Source organism: Cyanistes caeruleus, chromosome 4 (genome assembly GCF_971803275.1).
Source record: "Cyanistes caeruleus chromosome 4, bCyaCae1.hap1.1, whole genome shotgun sequence".
Lineage (NCBI taxonomy): Eukaryota > Metazoa > Chordata > Aves > Passeriformes > Paridae > Cyanistes > Cyanistes caeruleus.
The window spans coordinates 59434294-59454319 of NC_141704.1; the positions used below are offsets into that span (position 1 = coordinate 59434294).

General features: G+C 40.9%; 1 protein-coding gene across 13 annotated transcripts in view; it reads right to left on the bottom strand.

Moving 5' to 3' along the window:
* The window catches only part of ITPR2 (inositol 1,4,5-trisphosphate receptor type 2), a 259828-nt gene that overhangs the window by 55062 nt on the left and 184740 nt on the right, over positions 1-20026 (bottom strand). For 11 of the 13 annotated variants that reach the window (XM_086885021.1, XM_086885012.1, XM_086885011.1 and 8 more), the window contains 6 exons: positions 18904-19087; positions 18054-18310; positions 16970-17170; positions 14924-15034; positions 10285-10380; positions 9183-9302 (listed from right to left, as the gene is read on the bottom strand). In XM_086885021.1, the coding sequence (XP_086741147.1) occupies positions 9183-9302; positions 10285-10380; positions 14924-15034; positions 16970-17170; positions 18054-18310; positions 18904-19087 (969 nt within the window). The remainder of the gene's footprint in view (positions 1-9182; positions 9303-10284; positions 10381-14923; positions 15035-16969; positions 17171-18053; positions 18311-18903; positions 19088-20026) is intronic. The other 2 variants (XM_086885019.1, XM_086885022.1) reach the window with 1 other exon arrangement.

Sequence of the window (20026 nt, forward strand, 5' to 3'; positions counted from 1 at the left end):
TGGAAAACTCTATGGTGACTGAGGTACCTAATTAAATTGTGACATCAGAGGAGATGAGAGTTAAAACGGAGCAACTGTGAGGAACAGACATATTTTGACATTCTGTTTAATGCTCTTTATTTTTGTTAACCTGTAATTATTTCAATGACTACTGAACATAAAAAAGTATGTCTTTGTTAGAGAAGATTCCCCCCCCCCATTTTAATTAAGGTGTTGGATTTCACAATGCAGATACCTGAGGCCTATTAGAACTGCTCTGATACTATTAAGTGGGACCAGGTTTCACTACCATATTTCCAAGGTTATGCTCACTTCCTCTCAAACCAAAACCCAGCTTAGGGTAAAATGTTTTAGTTGGGCTGTACTTAGGAGGTAAAGGTGCACCTTGGTTCATTTGAAGGTTACGTCTAATGGAAAAACTCCAGCTCTGTCTCCAGAGCAAGAACTCAACAATTTATGTAATTCAGCTTCCTTAATAAGGAGAGTTTGCAGCAATTTGAACAAAGTAGCTACATTGCATACATTTCTGAGCCAGTGAAATGTGCCCATAGCACTCAGGGCTGGCTGAATGTGCAGTGTGCTTTGAAGGGTGGCTTTGGAAAGATGGCACTGTGTGGTCCCACATTTATTGCCTCTCAACAGCCTCTGGACTGAGTTTACTTAGCTTCCAAGGAAAATTATGCTTAATTCTACATAATGCTTCTCCAAGCAATTTCAACCTAAAAGTTTTAAGTTAAACCATCCTCCTTGTGACCCCTATATCATCATCCTTAATGCATACCAAACACGAGCAGGCAGCTCCAGAATAAGAGTATGCTTTGAGGCCAACAGGGCAAGTTCTCTGCTAGTATAAATCAGTATAAATCAGTGTTGCTTGCCTACTTTGAGTGGAAGCATTCCCACACAGACCAGCTGTGGACACAGCTAAATGAAGACCCATTCTTCAAGTGGGAAGAGAAGTAACTGCTTCTTGGGTGACAGAGAACCAAAGGAGGACTGAAGTCCCTCTGTCCACCCCTGCTGCTTCAGACAGCAATAAAAAGGTAGTGTGGTTATTGCTAGGCCAGGGCTGCAAACAGAGCCTGAGAGCAGAGAACGTCTTGCACAGTATTTCGTTGTCCCACAGCCAATTTTCAGAGTAAAACCACAGACTAATGTGAGGATTTCACAATGCAGACATTTGACAAAGAAAGGGTATTTTTTCTGGTGTAACGTTTGGGCCCCAACACCAATTCAACATATTTCCCAATGACAAAAAATCTTGTAAACCACAAAACACAAAGATTACAGAAGTTAAAGATAGAAGAAGAAACCCACAAAGCAGAAATATTAAGGCCACCTGTGCACTAGTGAAACGCAGTTGCCACAGTCAAACAGGATATATCCCTCGTTAACATTACATATAATAAATCACACACATATGTAGAATAGACACATCATCTTATTCTAGAGAAGTAGAACCAGAAAAATTAAAATAAGCTAAAGCTTTTGTGGCCAACCTACAGTAAAAAGCTCTAGCTTGAATCCTAGAAGCTCTTAGCAGCCTAAGTCAAAACAACACCAGATGGAAAACACAGGTTCCCATGTAGATTCCTATCAAAGCCAGAGCAAGATTCTGAGGGGAATGCTTCCAAGGAGAAGGGGAGAAAAAGAAAACATCAAAGGACAAGTTGCTAAGGTTATAACCTGAGACCTAACATCAGCCACAGACGTTTATTTAACCTTTCAGGTTCTCATTAGTGTCAAGCCCTCATGGCAGCCTCCATACTGTTTCTCCATCCTGCAGCTGGCTGAACATGGAGTTATATCCCATCCTAATGAGCCACAGGGAGGGTGATGCGCGTCACTGGCTTCTGTTTCAATCTTGGCAATCTCAGCGTAAAAGCCTTGCAACATTTCTGATTCTCCTGACATTTAATTAGCCGGTGTCATTTTGATGCCATAGCCTGTCTCATCAGGATGGTAACTACAAAACAACATGTGGAGCATAAAAGTTCCATGAAAAGTTTCAGGTCTGGCAGCCAAGCTTACAAGTCCCCTGACAGTCACGGTTCCTGATGCTGGTTCCCATTAGCCCTGTGTTTTGGCATTGCTAACAGCAAGAGCTTCTCTGTTAAGGACAGAGAAACAAAAAACCACCAAAAAACAGTGAAGCTCAGCATAGCCTTGCAAAAAATAACATCCTTTGGCTTGAAAAATTGTACCTGTCCTGCAGAAAGAGAGCATCCTCATCACACAAACTCACAGCTATCCATCCTGAAGGACATGTTTATCCTACAGGATAAAGTCCATCATCTTCTGGCCTCAGCAGGTAGTCCTATTTAATTGTGTTCAATGTTTTTCTCCATTTGTCGTCTGGTACTTGGGAGGACAATCTCCAACAATACCTGCCAACTGCTTCTTGTCCACATCAGCCACACAATTTGACAATGGTCATTGCTACACAAAATGTGAGACATCTACATTTGCATTCAGTATAACCACTGGTCTTTTTTCCAAAATCCCAGTCTCATATACTAAAACATTTTTTATTCTTTGAGAGTGTATAGAGATGTGTAAAAAGACATTTCATTCACAAAACAGAATCAACTGAAAATCTTTGTCATCAGAAGATACACACAACCTAACGTTTTGTAAAGACAGACATGCAACTACCTGAGGCAGAGGATGAGCAGAAAGAACTCAGCAAGCTTAAAAAATTTACTGAACCAATGTGGTCCCCAGGCCTCAGCTCGTCTGGAGGATCTTTTCCTGAGCTCGAAGCTGCTTCCCAACTAGATGAGCCTATCTTTTAGAGCAAAATGCTCTGAGAGCTCACAGCTCCCACAGGGACAGAGAGATTTATTTTAGGCAAATGTTATGGGCCAGTAATGGCAACACATCAAGGGTGAAGGTGTTCTTGCAATACTTTTCCACTTGTATTCTGTTCATCTTATTTCCATGGTAAAACTGTGATACTAAAGTTCCAGCCAGTTCATGCCCATGGCAGACTACTGGGCTGTAACTGGTTCCACCAGTTCCCTCTCCTAAACAGCCTTTCAGGTGCTTCTCTACTGTGTCTTAGAGAAGGTACTTGGCAATGCACATTACTGAGCAATTAATTTCTGCCTTCTTCAGCAACATTTCATTTTAAAAAGTCAAATTTCACCTTGAATTTAGACCTGACCACAATCATACTTCATGCAGAACAGTATTTGGTGGGCCTGGGACAACCCACTCAGTTCAGAAAGCTTTGGAGGAGTTACATGCAGTGATCCTGTTCCACATTTGGAGGCCCACATTTACATTTGTTTCCTCACATGTTATACTGTGGAAGATCTGCACCCGTCATAAGCGAGGTCTCGCCATGGAAACCCTTGACCTGGCTTGAATTATATTCAGGTCAGGACAAATGGATGAGCACAAGAATCCACATCTACTTTTTTACTATGTTTTAATAATTGTATTTTATTTTATACACACACACACTCAAGGGAAAAGAAGGACAAAGGTCTAAGTGAATCTGTCCAAAAGTTAAAATACAGCAAAATGAAGGAAATCCAGGAACTGCTCCAAACTACAACACCAAAAATAACCACCCAAAAAAAAACCCCTTAAGCCTTACAATACCTCCCTCACACACATGAACACATTTGCATCCGTTACCTTCTGAAAGCTTCTCTTGCCTCAGCAGCCCATAATAGTAGCAGCACAGGAAAGTTTATTTGAAAAACACACGTTAGTATGTCTCTAAAAGACTTCTGAAGTACTAATGTGGTCAGTGATTATGCACTACCCAACAAATGCAAACTTTCCAGTTTAGTGAAGTAGTGAGTGTGCATAGGAGGGAAGCCAATGTGGCAGTCAAAGGAAAGCACTGGGGATCAAACCAGCCAGATTTGCTTCCCGTGACAGCTCACGACTTGCTGTCTGTGCCTGCTTCTGCCTTGGTGCCTTTATCTGTAACACCAGGTAATACCATCTACTTAAAAAGGGGAAAATAAAATTAATGAGAGCTTTTAACTGCTCCAAAATCTTATAATAAGCAAGATTAATTATTTTAAAATTTCTGAAGCAATCATTATTGTCATTTCTTTGTTCTGCTGGAGCATGTAGAAGTCCCAGAACCATGCAGCTGTAGGTACAGTACTGATGTGGAAAATAAAGGTGGTCCCAGTCCTGGGTATACTCAAATCTGATGAAAGCTACAGAAAGATAGACTAAAGAGACACTCACAGAAACAATTCTTAGAGTTTTTCTTTAGAATTTTGGATAGCTATTTTTTTTTAAACTGACTTTATCCTTAATGAATGTATCATATCTAAGTCTCATTATCAAACCTCTCCTATTTCAAATGTCAAAAAGAGTAACTTTTAAAAAATAGCTGGTAGTGTATCTCTACTCCCAAACTATAAATCCTTGCCATCAATTATTGCCATTTTAATTGCCTAGTTAGCAAATACCCTTCATCTGTCTACATTGTTAAGCAATGAAGTAAGCATGGCAGTAAGACACTAGTTGGATAATGCTTGCCAAGTTTGATAAAAACATCTTGATTCTGTTATAAATATACTAAAAAATATATAAGGCTGAATGACTTGTTTTGCTCAGCCCATTTAAAATGAGCACCAGCAAGGAAGATGCGTGTCCTTAGCAGTACCTGCAGTGAGAACCTTACAGTTCACAGCAGATTTACCTCTTTTTCCTTGGTTTATTTTAAGAACTTATAAATGGAAGGACACCTCCAACTGTGTTAGTCTATAAGAACATAGCCTGGTTCAAATTTGTCTTCACTGCACTGATACGAGACAGTGATATAATTCTTCTAACCTTACTGGGTAAAGAAATATTTTTCCTTAAGTCTTGGTGGCACCAGGTAATTGTATAAATATAAGTAGTTTTCTTGGTTGGGATTTAAATAATATTTTAGCTTAATCTCATTTAAACAAACAAACAAATACCTTCTATTTACCTGGAAGTGACAAAGGTATCGTGGAGTTCCAAGACCTGTGCTCCATCTCCAACAGGGCATTTAAGCAGAAACTTTATATTGAGAAAACATTTTGCGAGCCTGAGAGCACGGAATGCGCATCACGAAAGGGGTGACACGCTGCATCAGTACCCCTACGCTCCTGCCACAGCCTTGGGAACCAGGCAGAGGAGTTTATGCAGCATTGGAAATCTGAAAGTTTTGTTACAGTTTGCTCCCTTACTCCCCCACCACTCACATCCTTCCAGACCAAGGACATCTCTCCACAGCTCTGCAGGCAGATGAAAGTGCACTCTTGCCATGCTGCAAGCTGACAAAAAGCTATGTAAAGTTATTTCACATTCTTGTGACCCTCATGAATAAAGCCCCTGCTGAAAGGTACAGCTTAGCTTGGGCTCCATGCCTGATTTAGACAGTTTGCATGAGCTGAAAAACACAAACACTCCAAAGTATTTTCTGTTAACAGAAGCACACACACACACACATATATATTTATATATATTTACATGCATATACATACATATACATACAGGAGCTCTAGTTATAATCACTGCCTTATCTTGCTTCATAGTATATCAAAGGGATCATGAACCTCATGGAAAAACTGCCAATGAAGTACTGTATTTTAGTTTACAAACTTCTGAAGTACTTTGTTGGCTAACAGGCAGCCAGCTCAAGCAGCCCTCTGAAAAGCCAGAGGATTTTTTTAACTTTTTCTAATTTCTTTCTTTGTGTAACCATTGATTCTCGTACACTAATGCTTCTGCAGATAAGGAGCAAGAATGAAACTTTTTTGTGCTGCTGTGTCAAAAGCTTTTAAAATTTCCTACAGGGACATCACATCAAGATGAAGTCTCTTTGTGGACAGCTTTACTCGCTTTGCAAAACAAAGTGTGACTAGTTTTAACACAAGCTCTTAAGAGGACAGCAGTAAAAGTACCACACCTATTGACTGAGGCTGGAAGAGAAGTGGTGTAAGAGGTGATGGAACTGTCCATAACACAACTTTGGCACACACCCGAGACCACTGCAAGAAATTGTCAAGGTCAAGGCTTGGCTCTGAGCATGACATTTGAATGAGAGAAAGAAAACAGAATCTCCTCCGTGGATTTTCATGAGAGCTGTGAACTCTTTCTACATACCAATAACAGGCTTACTTTTCCAGGATGTGATCTCAAGCACCAGCTCATGTCACTGTTCCACAAGCAACAGTAGAAGAGCTACATCTGGAAGGAGCCCCAAAACTAGGCTGCAGAGTAGAACTGCAGCTCAGGGCAGCTCCTCATGGACAGCTCAGTTCTGCTTTCTTCCAGTGGCCCTCCCTTCTCCCCTCTGCTCATAGAGGAGCAGGAAAAGTGAGGAGCAGCAGTGCCCAGACAGCCTGGGGTCAGTGCAGGGGAAGCAGCACAGCCACAGCACGTGGCATGCTGGAGGAAGAAGAAATAAAGAAAAGAGAGGGCCAAGAAACATGTGGAAGACGTGTGATCACTGGAATGACACAGCTGCTGTACCCACACACCTCTGTGTGTGCACGATGTGCAAGCGCACATTTAGTGCAGGAGCTGGGAGGCTGTAAGGAAGATCGACTAACAGAAATCTCAGCCTTGCTTGTGACACATGTACAACTTTCTATGCACTGTGGGTCAAACATTTACAAGAATGCCTCTTGCTTCTGGTAAAATCAACCACAGGAAGGGCAAGGAAGGATGTAGTGGTGGCAAAATGCAGAACCCAGCATTGCCCTGAAGAGCACAACGACAAAAACTGAAAGTCAGAGCTCCCCAAAATAAACTGTCTGTGTTTGAGGGCTGGAACAGCAAAAAGGGGAACTCTCAGTCTTGATTCTGCTATTACAGAGGGACCAAAAAGCTGTAACTAGAGCAAGTGGTCACCAGGAAGTGTAAGGAGAGTGACTGAAGAACCACACTGGTTGAAGAAAGAAAGGTAAGTCAGATGAAGTGCCACAGCAAAGAAATATTATGTAAATCAGGTCAGCTAAGCCAAGCAGAAGGCCTAGGCACCAAAGAGCCACTCTGACAGCAAAGCAGAGGGCGTTTGGCGACTGAAGCCAGCAAAGGAACCCAGCAACAATGGCCTTACTGAGGAGGGTCCACGCTTGTATCCTGCCCATCCCAGGGCAAGCAAAAAGGGCACACATGGAAAGAGTTTGGGGTCAAAGATCAGCAGGTCTGTGCCGAGAATTGTAGTGTTTCATTAGCAGAGGACACAGAAAGGCCCCAAATTGCTTGCTCTAGCATTGCTTTGTTTTGATATGGGGCTTGACATGGGTGCAAAGCTATTGTAAACACACGTACTATGTTACAGAAATGCAAGAAAAAGAAAACAGTCTTTTTTATTTCTTTTTTTTTTTTTTTTTTTTTGTAAAAAGACGGATATTTTTACAGCATAGAGAGCCAATCATGACATTTAATTTTACAGAACAGGAAGAAGCTCAGTAAGTTGCTGTAAAAATATCCACCCTTATGCAACTGAAATCCAGCTATGGATCAGGAATAGCTGTGGAGTGGCACCATGGACCTCTCCAGGGACAGAGCTTAACCTACACCTCAGCCAGCTGGTGTACCCCTAGCAGTGACCTCTTGTGTAAAATGACCCCAGCAGTCACTTCATATATAGCTTTAGGCCTATATCCCACTCCCCCAAACCATATTTTCCATGTCACAGACCCTGTTAAGTAATTTAACACAAACTGTACGCAGAAAACAGAAAATACCGACATTTCAATTTGGCAGGCATTTAAATTTTCATTATAACCATTCAGACAAGGAGTAAATTCAGACAAGGTAAGGAGCTGCAGATGCTTTCTAAAAATACTGTCATCTCTGATGGGTATCTTATGTACAGCCTCACAAACAGTATGAGACTAGAACATGGTCAACCACACCACCGACAACATAAGAACAATACCTATTTATTTAAATGTGCTGCGAGCACGCCAGCATAACTCAGTAACTCCTTTTTTGCATTCCTTTCTTGAAAGAAACATTGCATAATGCTACTGTAACTATAGATTGCTTTTTTTCTTTTTTTTTCCCACTGAGTATTCAATTCCTAAAAACACTTAATAAACATAATGAATGAGGAACACTCCCTATCTCCATCTGTTTATTTCTTCTTACTTTGGGAAATATACTTTTTTTAAATTTGGCCCTTATATGAAATACCAAATTCTGTTATTTATGATATAACTAAGGAGTTCATGGTCCTTACTCTTTCAATTACAAAAAAAAATTTCAATACTCTGAATGTAATTGAAAGATAAACTAGTTTTGACATCAGCTATTCTGAAGAATAAATAGCCCATTAAATAACAACCTTCCGTGTACATTCTACCTTTACCAGCAGAGAAGTAAAAGTGATCAGACAAAGCTTGAGGGCACTACAGCATAATTTGAAAAGAGAAAGCAGTGAAGAGGCACAATTATTCTTATTGGTAAAGTAATATTTCTAAAATAATAGGAATCTTCTGAAATCAAGTTCACTTGGTATCACAACTGAAGGCACTATTTAAAATATACCAGTAATGGTAACACAATTTGTGATTTGATTGATATAAATAATCTGTTAATGTTAAAAGAAGACAAAGCTAAGTGGACAGTCACTGTTTTACTCACACTACTCTATTGCAAATAACAGTTTGTGTGAAATTTCTCCTAAATGGGAGTACCAACATATTCAGGATCTCCCCTTGGGCAAGGGATGGCTCCCAAGGTAGTTCCTCAAGACTGAGGGATTCCTTACCATGAGAGACTCTTGCTAAGTGGTTAAGAGAATGCCAAACTCTGAAATCTTGATGGCTAAATGATATAAAGGATTGATCATGTGCAGATAAACCTTTAGACAGAAACTGTCGGGCAAAGCTGGGACTAAGTCTGGATCCAACTGCACCTAAACTCCCCTCTGAGAAGGAGTTTATAATGCAAGGGGAGCTTTCCTTAATACCATGACTCAACAGGAGGGTCTCCCTGACAGTGTTGGCTGAGCCTGTCCTGTATGCAGTAAGCAATCAAGTGTGCCCTGCCACTGAACCTTATTAACCCACTGTAACATCTGCTATCAAACTTTGTTTTTCATCAATAAAAACATTGTTATTTTTCTCTTACCACTGAAGTGCATGACTCCACCTGTGACAACGTGGAGTTTAACCATGCAGTGCTTTTCTGGAAGCCATCACAAAACAAGTAAGACATACCTGATGTGCCAAAATATAGATATTATGGCCAACATCTTTTGGGGAGATGCCATCATCTCCATTCTCCTCCTCATGGTCACATTCCAGACCTTGGTTGTACGCATTCTTCATCACATCCACCTGCAACACAAACCAAGCCAGAGAGAGATGAAATAAATGTGGTTCTTGGGGAAAAAACACACTGTGTTTGAACACAGCCACTTTGTTCAGCTTCAGTCTGGATGGGTGCCCTGCAGTTCTGCAAGAAGGGTGAGCAGCCTGAGAAGCACTTTCTGGATAAATACAAGCTTGAAGGATTTATGAAGCTCCAAACTGCTACATTTTTCATCAGCAACCATGAGAAAGGAACAGGAATGCTGAGCCTTTGTGAGAGGGTATTTTTCATAAATGCTTCTAAAGACTGGTCTAGATATGGCAGGGAGTGCTGTGTAGCATTTAGAGTGCAGCCACGATCTTCTTCTGGCCAGAGCAAGCAGCAGCACAATGCCAGCAGGCATTGGGCTCTGCCTAAGGCAGGGACCATGACCCCAGATTCTTCCCCAGAATCCCGTAAGAATTCCCAGATCTCTCAGTTTCTGTTGTTACACAGTCAAGTTGTATTGGAAATTACTTCGCCAGATTTCCAACTCATTTAAAGTTCCTGGAGACCTCCATAAACATCAGGGTCTTTCCAAAACACAGCAACAACTGCTTGGAACTCTCTTTGTTCATGAGACATAAACAAATAACATATATGTATATTAAATACATTCTATGTCTACACACACATTTCTCTTAGCACTGCTTCACAAACTGTACAAGCTTAATTTGCCAACCCCTGACAAACTGCACTTGAAGACAGTCTACCAGAATATGATAATTTAGTTAGGAAACAATTACAGAAAAGTGCTTGGAACGGATAAAAATAATGAAGTCGTAAAGACTGAAATCATGCATGCTTGATCCTTTTAAAGTACTTTTTGTGAATTAGTACTATCCTGATACATTGTGCCACCATACGCTGCCAACACTTCTCAACTTAGATACAGATCATTTTAGAAATGTTTTAATGACAGATTTTTTTTCAGCCAAAAGATTTATGAATATTCACAAGTTTTCTCACCAGTTCTCTTGGTCTCATGTTGAAAAGGATTCTTTCCGCATTCTCACTGTCTTGCCTGCTTTCCATAATAGCCAGCAAAAGCTTGGAGGCATTGTTCTAGAGATACAAAACCAAATTAATGCAAATTTTAAATCTCTTTCATGGATTAATGACCCTTGCATTTGTTTTAATTGAGATTATGAGGACCACTTTTTTAGTGGATAAGATTTTCAACCACTTGCATCTTTTATTTTACTGATGTATTTAATAGGTTCTTTTTTAATGTCAGCATACCGTAACACTAATTCTGCACTCTATATTGGAAGGAAAATTTTAAACACTGAAAAATATTTGATACAGAGTGTTGCTGCAGACTGTTCATGAGAAGTTAAATTCTATTTCCTTTCCTTATTGCTCACCTAGCAATTTTTTGCCTTGGCTTTTGTTAAAACAAGACTCAGCAGAGGTAATTACAAAACACGTTACACAAAAGGTTTTATCATTCAGGCAGGTTTCCCTCCCCTTTGGTTTTTATGAAGTCAAACTGGTTATTATTTGAAAGGTTGTAAAATGAACTGTTTTCATACACTCCTGAGATTTTGTTTCACTACTAAATATTCCTGTGAGAATATATAAAGACAACCTTTGCCTTGTCAACTGGCTGCTTTTCATCAAGACCGCTCCTCAGGATTACCCAGCATGAGCTTTAGCTGCTGTAGCCCAGTGGTGCCTCAGACTTCAGAGACCTGCTTGTCTTCCAGTTAAATCAGCTGTGGTGGAGAGGAAGAATGGTTCTGGAGGTTTGGCTGCTTTCTGCCAGAGCAGGGTTGCCTTGGCTGACCTGCCACTGCATCCTCATCACTGCCTGTTACAGACTGAGCTCTTGGAACACTTGGAAGCAAGTGACAGTCCCAAGGGAAGAGGTAGGGGCCAGGAAAATTCCCAACCCACCCTATAACCTCATTCTCAGCTGCTTATTGCCATTATCAACAATTCCAGCCAAAATTTCTCCGGTGAGGGTGTGCCTCAGATAAATGGCATGGACAGCTTCAGAGGAAAAGGGTTCAGCTGCTTTTGGGACCAGGGCAAAGGAAAGATGTTCCTACATGTTCAAGCAACTCATGTTTTAAGCAGCCTTTGTATCCCCAAGTTTTGATAATAGAGCTGAAAATACGGAGCACTAGAGGTCAATAGAACAGTCACATGAGTTGTAGTGCCCCAGTCAAACTTGTCCAACTCAAAAGCATTTTGTAAATTACAATTTGAGTACTATAGAGCAGAAACACACTAATTTCACAGCTAAAAGCCCACAGGGATTATTCTTGGTGAGCACAGAATCACAAAACTGTGCAGGTTGGATCATAAAACCACACACTAAAGGCTGCCCTCTGGACTAAGATTCCAGCAGTCCAGCCCTTGCTCGAAGCAGCTTGCTCAGGGCTGTGTTAGGCTGAGGATTAAACACCTCTGACTAGAGGACTGAAGGATGAGACTGAAGGTAAGTGGAAGGAGAGTAGATTAGAATGAAGACTTGTACGTAACTGGGGAATTAGAAACTTCTGGGAGAAGAGACTGGGAGCTGAGACAGAAGCCAGGACAGAGGAGCCTGGGCTTGCCAACACAGGAATGAGATAAGGACAAAGAACAAGAGATGAGAAGACCTAACTGGGACTGGCTCAAGGAGAACAGCATTCCATGTGAGTTTTGCCATGTCCCTTTCCTTTTGCTTCCAAATCAAATCAGGACCATCCATGGGAAAGGTCTCGTCAGACTCTTTACCTGGTGACTGGCACTGCAGAAGTTTAATGTGCACAGTGAATGAGAACAGGAGGAGGTAGAGAAGAGCATTTTGGTCAGGATTACTAACAGGATGCTGCTCTGAAGAGTACGATGCTTCCTTTACTGCTGCAGATTTCTCTTAAAGTGGTGACAAGTCAGGAGTGTTATCATTGGCAGGATCTCAAACCAAGGAGGAGGGAAGGGACCATGACAGGCTCCCAGTAGCTTGGTAAGGAAAGGGAGGAAACAGGAGGAAGGCATCAATCCATTCACTCATGGCTGAGGAGGACTTTGAAGCTCTTTCCCAATGCAGACAACCCTGGGGATGGACAGAAGCCTGATGCAGCTCCCAGGAAGCTGGGAAGGGTAGGACTTAGTTTCATCAACAGCCAGCTTCTTGCTACTGACTCAGCAAAAATGCCTTGTCATGGTCTAAAATTACAGCAGGCATTTGAGATGGTTATTTGGCTACTTATTTCTCACTTTCTGCACATTTGGAGAGCCTAGGGTCTGATTTCCAATCCCAAACATCAGTGAAAAAAAGATATCCATCACTTGGAAAATACAAAACAAAGTTCATAACACATTCATACTGTGAAAAATCAGTTCCCAGGTGCTAAAAAACAGCACAGCCCAAAGCACTTCTACTCTTCATTTCACTTTTACCTGGGTTCCCATCTCATCTCCTAATAAAAATTTTGGAAAAACAAATTAATGAGTGAAGCAACAAGATAGAGCTATGAGGAAAAAAAAAAAGACACTTTGTTTTAAACTCTCTGTACCTTTAGACTGACAATGTCTCTTCATCCTGTCACAGATGTGGCAGGTATTGAGCTCTTACTGTGTGCCAGGGCTTACATACTGGTCAGTAAGGAAGGCCAGGGGGTCACACTCGAAATAAAAAGAGACAGAATAGAACACTGGCCATCTGTGCACTCAGTGAACACTGTCTGCTCTGCTCACTAAACGATTAGGGAGTCCACTGGAAAATATAATCCATGAAAATGTAATTAAATACCACATCAAAAACTATGTGCAAAACAGGCTAAAATAAGATGGCATGGGAAAATGCATTTCAATGTGTTACCACTCAAAATCAAAAACAGCAGCTTCTTAACTTGGATCCAATTCTTGAGATCACATCTTGCCCAGTAAGGTGTCCAGTTCCAGTACAAGAATGATATGGACATAATGGAATGGGTCTAGCAAAAAGCCAGAAAAATGATGAAGGGAATGGAACATTTTTAATTTAAGGAGCCACTGAAAGTTGTGACTTCAGCCTTTAGTACAAGTGGTTTAGATAGATCTTATCTATGTGTATAAATTCCTGGTGGGAAGAAATGCAGAAGAGGGTGCCAGACCCTCTCAGCAGTGTCCCAATGAGAGGGCAAGAGACAAAACACCCATGAAATTCTATCTATACACAAGGAAACACTTTTATACTGTGAGAGGGATCAAACAGTGGGATAGGCTGCTCAAAATGCTTATGGAGTCTCCAGTTGTTGAGATATTCAGCTGGCCATGGTCCTGAGAAACCTGCTCTAGCTGATCCTGCTTGAGCAGGGGGCTTGGACAAGATGACCTCGAGACATCCCTACTAAAGGAAATGACTCTGTGATTCTGTAAAATCTGAATCATTTCCACAGTCTGAACTTGTGCTATCATTCACCACAATTTTTGTTAATTGAGTTAGTTTGAGCACAGCCAGCCTCCTGTGAACAGGGTCACACTGGTCCTTGCAGAGGTGTGTCTCAACTCTGTTTTTAGTAACTACAGAGAAAAGCTGTTCTACAAGCATTTGCTAGCCTCATGACAATGGCAAATCAAAATGGCACTGGAGTGAACGCGGCTACATCTTTACAGAGACTGAAATTCAGACTTCAAAAGAACTGTCTGTGTGTTCAAAGTTAAATGTCTGCCTAAGTGTTTTGCTAGAGGGGGGCCTGAATTACATTGCCATTCAAAAATGTAATTACAGTTATTAAAATCATATGTAAGGCACTGTTGATTCAATGTTTCATTGTACATGATATATAGCTCTATTAATTATTTTATTAGACATGTATAACATTGCCAATATGATGCAATGCAGCTACCACAAAGTATTTGCTGGTCTGGGGAGGAAACAGACCATCTGCAATGGAAATACTTAATTTTGGAGGCAAGAAAAGGCAACAACCCAGGGCTCCTCCTGGACAGATTCTACCCTGCTTGGCAGACACTACAGCTGCAGAGCTCCCTTCTGCATGCACTGACACAGAGGCAGGAGAAACTTATCTACAAGCCAGTCCAACTCTCCCCAGAACATAGAACAATTACGTTATAAGCCCTCCCAGTCTAGGCTTTGCCCTCACACTCCACACTTTGTGTTTCCCCTCAGAGGACACTGAGAAGGGAAATAAAGTACAATTTACTTGAATCTCATTTTCAACTTTATTTGACATTGCAGGTCATCTGATGTATTATTTTTTTTCACAGCATTTCCTTCTCAAATAATTTTTAAGAGTTCGGTATTTAGAGAGAATGCCTGATTTGTTGCATGCCTGTATAGTGTGGCTATTTATCAATCTTGAGAGGTTTTACATCCACAGTACAGACTTTTCATGCTAGCTGTGTCATGCCTGATTGTAGGATTTAAAAAAAAACAAACAACTGAGGACATAGTCCCAAACACAGCAGTGGGTCAAAAGGCCTGTGGCAGAGGGCCTGATAAGGATTCAGAAGCTGAGATGAACTCATTTGCAATCTTTTTTTTCCAAAGGCTTCTGAATATACTGAGCTATGGTAAGATTAAGTAAATGTCAGGCTGCCTAGAGCTCTCACGTACTTAGGTCTTCTGTTGCTACCCAAATTCAAATAAACAAATTTACATATACTGTACCTTGAGCTGAAGCACCAAGTCCATGCAGTATTTGCCAAGAGGGTTTATGTCATTCAAGATGAGAGCAATTATAATATCAATCCCATTAGACTCATGGGTGGCTATGCATGTCTGCAAAATAAGAGGAGAGAAGGAAATGGGGCAGGGGCAGAAGGAAGGGAGGGGAGGAGAGGGAAAAAGAGGGAGACGATACAGCCAGAGGGAGGAAGAGAATATGCATATCAGCAAATTTCCAAAAGGACTCAAAACTTAAAACACCTTGGAACAGTGATAACCTTTCAGCCAAAGCAGAACAGCCTGAAAACACACCACATGCAGTGCTGGGGGAGACTTGTGTGCACAGAACTAACCCAAACACCGCCAGTATGAAATACCCAACTGGAAAAAAGGTGGTGCAAGCTAAAATCTGCTCCCAGAGAATCCCGCAGGGCTTGGCACCAAGCGGTACAACTTGCAGACAGCAGCCCTCAGGAGTACTGCCAGATTCAGCTGAGCACATGCCAGCCTCAGACATAAAAGACAAGCTCGACTGCAGGCACAACCAAATTTGCACGCTCAGATTCTTCATTTGCCCTCAGCAGCCAGCATTAATATTGCTGTTACAGCACAAAATGTTCATGAAAATCAAAGCTCTCTCCATGCATCTGGACAAGTCCTGCAAAGACAGGTATTTCTGGATAGGGAATTCAAAACTGTATTTGTGACCAGTGGTACTTCCCAAATGCCTTTATAGGTGGAGTTCTGGACCTTCTAGGCCTTGTGCACAACAGTCAGTTATACAAGAGCCTATGGCACTTTTTCCCCTGGCAGGTTTATGGGACAATAGGAAAGGAAAAGTCTTCCAGAAAGACAGAGAGAGGGGAGAAAATTAAAAGGAAAGCGTGGAGCATTTGCTCCTCAAATATATTGAATTTGACTTGCAGTTGGTGTAAACAATTGTAACTCAGATCCTGAGTGACTTCCCAGAAGACAGGTCTAAGTAATAAAGTGTAATTCATCATTCCCTTTCATATCAGTGTTCCTCCAGTGCTTCTCACGTAACTTTGTTGGAGAGCACGTTAACTTGTAACATATTTTTTCATCTCCAGTCATGTAGCTATACTTTTTTAACCGTTGTTTTTCCCATTCATAAGTGGATTAAATATGACTGTTCAAAATTAAGTCCACTAAAGGATTTTTGTTTGTTTTTAAAATATTAAATAAAGGGAGATGATTACTAGCAATGGCAGTAATAGCACTTTGCATTTCACTGGTGCACATTAATGAAGAAGCATTAATATTGCATGTATTTCTTCAGCTATTTCTAGCATAGAGAACAGATTGCTTCTGTAATTTTGCTTGCCACAATTTTCCCACTGCTAATCCACAGCAAAAATTCTGCTGTTTCATCCACTATGACAACTTTACTGCAGTTCTCTTCAGATCAAATATGGCAGTATGTAATCACATCCTTTACCTTTCCGCACTTCTTCAGCACGGCACTAAAGAGACTTTTGGTAAAAGTCACAGCTGTGTGACTTCAAAAGGCTGTAGTGAGCAAGGCACAGGAGATAAGAAGCATGGTCTTTAGTCTTATCCATTTCACTACTGATATCATAATTAAAGATGCTGCTAGGTGGTATGGCAGGAAAGCAAGTTAGACTTTGTGGCAGTTATGTGAAATAAGGAAAGTAAATGTTAGCAAGGTGTATAAACACCAGCAATATGTGTGAAAATGAAGAACGTAAGTCTGTGCAATGAGCTTCTGAAACTGTGACTCCAAATACCATCTCACAAAGTGAGGTTTAAGCCATGTACACAGCAACATAAAATATGAAACTGTCTCCAAAAGGACTGCAAACCCTCAGAGGAAGAAGAAGTAGGAAGAGCCTGTTTTGAGTTCTGACTTGAAAGGGTCCCTCAGGCCTCAGGAAAGCTTGAAGAGTGTCTAGTCATAGCAGCTCCAAGTGGATTTATGCTATCAGGAATACTGAAAGGTTTGTGATAGGCACCCTGACACCAACATTCAAGTATAGTCTTCTGCATCCAGAAGTTCTTGAGCCCTACCTGGTTTTCATGGCACGGGCCCTGGCAATATTCCGTCAAGCTCTCCAGCGTCTGGTTGACAAGAGCCACGTTCCTCTCATTGATGTAAAGCCCCAATAAGCCCAGCCCACCTGTGGTGCTCCCACAGATGCAGTCCAAAAACTGAAGGGTCTCACAAACGAGGTTGTAATTTGTTTTATTGTTTTGATGCCTTAAAAAATTCTGGTGGGTGAAGGAAAGGAACACAAAAAAAAAAGAAAAAAAAAAAGAATCAAGGCAAACAAAGTCTTTTTCATGAGAACATTGAAGGATGCAATTCCACATGGCCACTGTGTCCAGGTACTGAACTACACTGCACTACTGTAGAAAATATATTAGGCCTTAATGCAGCAATTGAGAACTATTATTTCCTTAAATCATAGAGCAAGGAGGGCTTAGGAAAGTGAACTTGGCAAACATCTGCACCGGCCTTAAATGTCTTTTATATGTCCTGCAGACCTGCTCCCACACACCCATTATAGCCCCTCTCTTGGAAGCCGTTCCCCACAGCTGAGCAGGTCTGGTGGCACATTATGGAGCTCAGCTGAAACCTCCCTTCCACAGCTGCAAGGGAGGCTCCTGGCCACAGCACTGAGGTACGTTTGCAGAAAATACATTTTGCAGAGGTTGCTATGGGGACAGTAATCTCTACCAAAAGAACTGATAGCAGGGACACACAGAGCATCTTAAAGCCTTCAATTGTAAGGAAAGAAACCTTGGGAAAAGGGCACTATCCAGAAACTTCCTGTGCTCTTCAAGTCTGTGGTAAGTGATCCACCAGTTGTGCACAGGAACCTTACTAACAGAGACATTTAGACCCTTCTTAGTTCCATGTGGCTGTGCTGAAATCCCCAAGCAATTCTGAGGATATAAACATGCACTCCTCCAACACAGAACCCAAATGGTTCTTGAAAAGGGTTATTTTATCCCTTGGACCAAAAAAACCCAACATCTCAGACAGCCCTATTCTGTAACAGGGGCCAGGCACAGGCATGTTTTTCTCCCCTTTTGAAGGTGCAGCCCCTCTAATAACAGCCCTATAAAAGCTCAGCTCGAAACACTTTACCTGGAGCTCTCGGTTGTGGTTCTCACACAGCAGCTGAAGAAATCTCAGTATTGGCTGCATGATTGCAATGGCAGGGCTCATGATTGCTTCTTCCGCAGACTTCTCTTCTGCATTTGCAGCATCTGCTCCTGAGCCCATCAGATCTATTTCTGGGTCCATTTCTCTTCTGTACACAGAGTAAGCCTTGGAGGTTGCAGAAGATGCTTCTGTTAACTGTCCTTTCATTCCCTCTTTCAGATGCAGGGTTGAATCCTTAACTGAAAAGAAGATAATTTTCCTTCATTTTTGGAAGTCTTTCTCCCCATTTGATTAAACAATAAGAAAACAATAATAACGAATGCAACTTTTTCTTTGTTGGTGCCTAACTTTTCAAAGACCTCTAGGCAACTCACAAAGAATATCAAAGCAACATTCATGCAGGGATAGCATGTTCCAAATAAACCACAAACCAGAGTGAAATAGAACATTAACACAAAAAGCCCTACTATTTCTCTCCCATATACAATAAATGATGAGAACAATGGGAAGACCACAGGGTGGGAAATCAGTTCCTGCGCCTGCTCTTGTGAAATATCCCCAATAGCGGCAGCCTCTGCTTCTCCTCCTCTAAAAATACGGCTCAGTATCTTTTATTGATGCAAACTGGCAGAGCTTTACTGATTTCATTAAAACTAATTCCTTGTAGCCAACCTGAGATGGACTGTAATTCAGAGAAAAACAGGCAAAGGATGCAAATTGGCAATGATTAATATGAAAGCTTATTGATCAGCTCAGCAGAGCATCAGTGGTGCAGCACATGCAGTGTCAATATAATGCCCTGCTCCCCTCTTTCCCAGAGGTGCTTCCTTACCTCTCTTTTTGGGAACAGATATGGTGAGGTCACTGTCATCCTCTTTCTTTTTGCTCCCCAAATCAATAGTGTTCACTGTCACTGTGGATCGGATCTCCTGCTGAGCAGCTTTCATGCGATCATACAGCACTTTAAAGAACCTTTCTGACTTTTTCTGCTCCTTTAGTTGCTGGTAAGTCGAATACTGAAAAAAAAAAAAAAAGTAAATTCTTTAGATATCAATCTTCTAAGGAAGAAGAAATACAAAAATACACTACTTTTTTTTGTCAAACCAATGATGAATAATTACTTCACTTACACAGAACAAATGTTGGCCACGGCCTGACCATTCTTTCACGAAGTGATATACAAGGCTGGTAACAAAGGCCAGCCTTGATAATAATGTTTTAAAATTTGGGTAAAACAGTGAACAGTGCTATTTGCAGTCTTTTAAATGTCACAATATTGTACTTGAAGTTAAATTACTTTGTGACACTCTCCATTTCTCTAGGCTTACTAGTCACAATATTCTATCTACAAATAACAGTGAAAAGTAACTTATTATGTAACAACAAGAGAAAGCATGGAACATCTAATATGTAATATTATACCTTGGATTATATTCTTTTTTTTGTGCTACAGACAGAATTTATTATTAAATATTATTTTAGATTATAAATTCCAGTCCCTTAATATAACTGTCAAGCAGTCTGAGGACCATTTGCAACAGTTTACAAACAATCCAAATTCTCCCAGCCTTCCCTCATCATATCAATTCTCTGTTTTCCCTCAGTTGTCTGATTTGGCTAAATCTGGTTGAGAGGGATATAATTAAAAAAAAAACATAGAAATGCATAGTTTAAAGCAGACATTTTCTATCAGCTGGAATACTGGTCTTCTCAAATGAGCAGGTTATTTTCTCTTTGGAGATTTTGATAAATGTCTCTGAAAGTTTCCAGAAAAGAATTCACTAAACTTAGAAGTATTATCATTTTAGATTTTACAAAGGGTGACATAAAATAACTGGGGATAATGCTCACATGGCAATGACCAGATTAAAAGCAGCATGGTGCTACACAGGGAGGGACAGCTGAAAAACATTTTCTTCTGCTGAAGAGCTACTGCATAGTAATAGGGAATATTT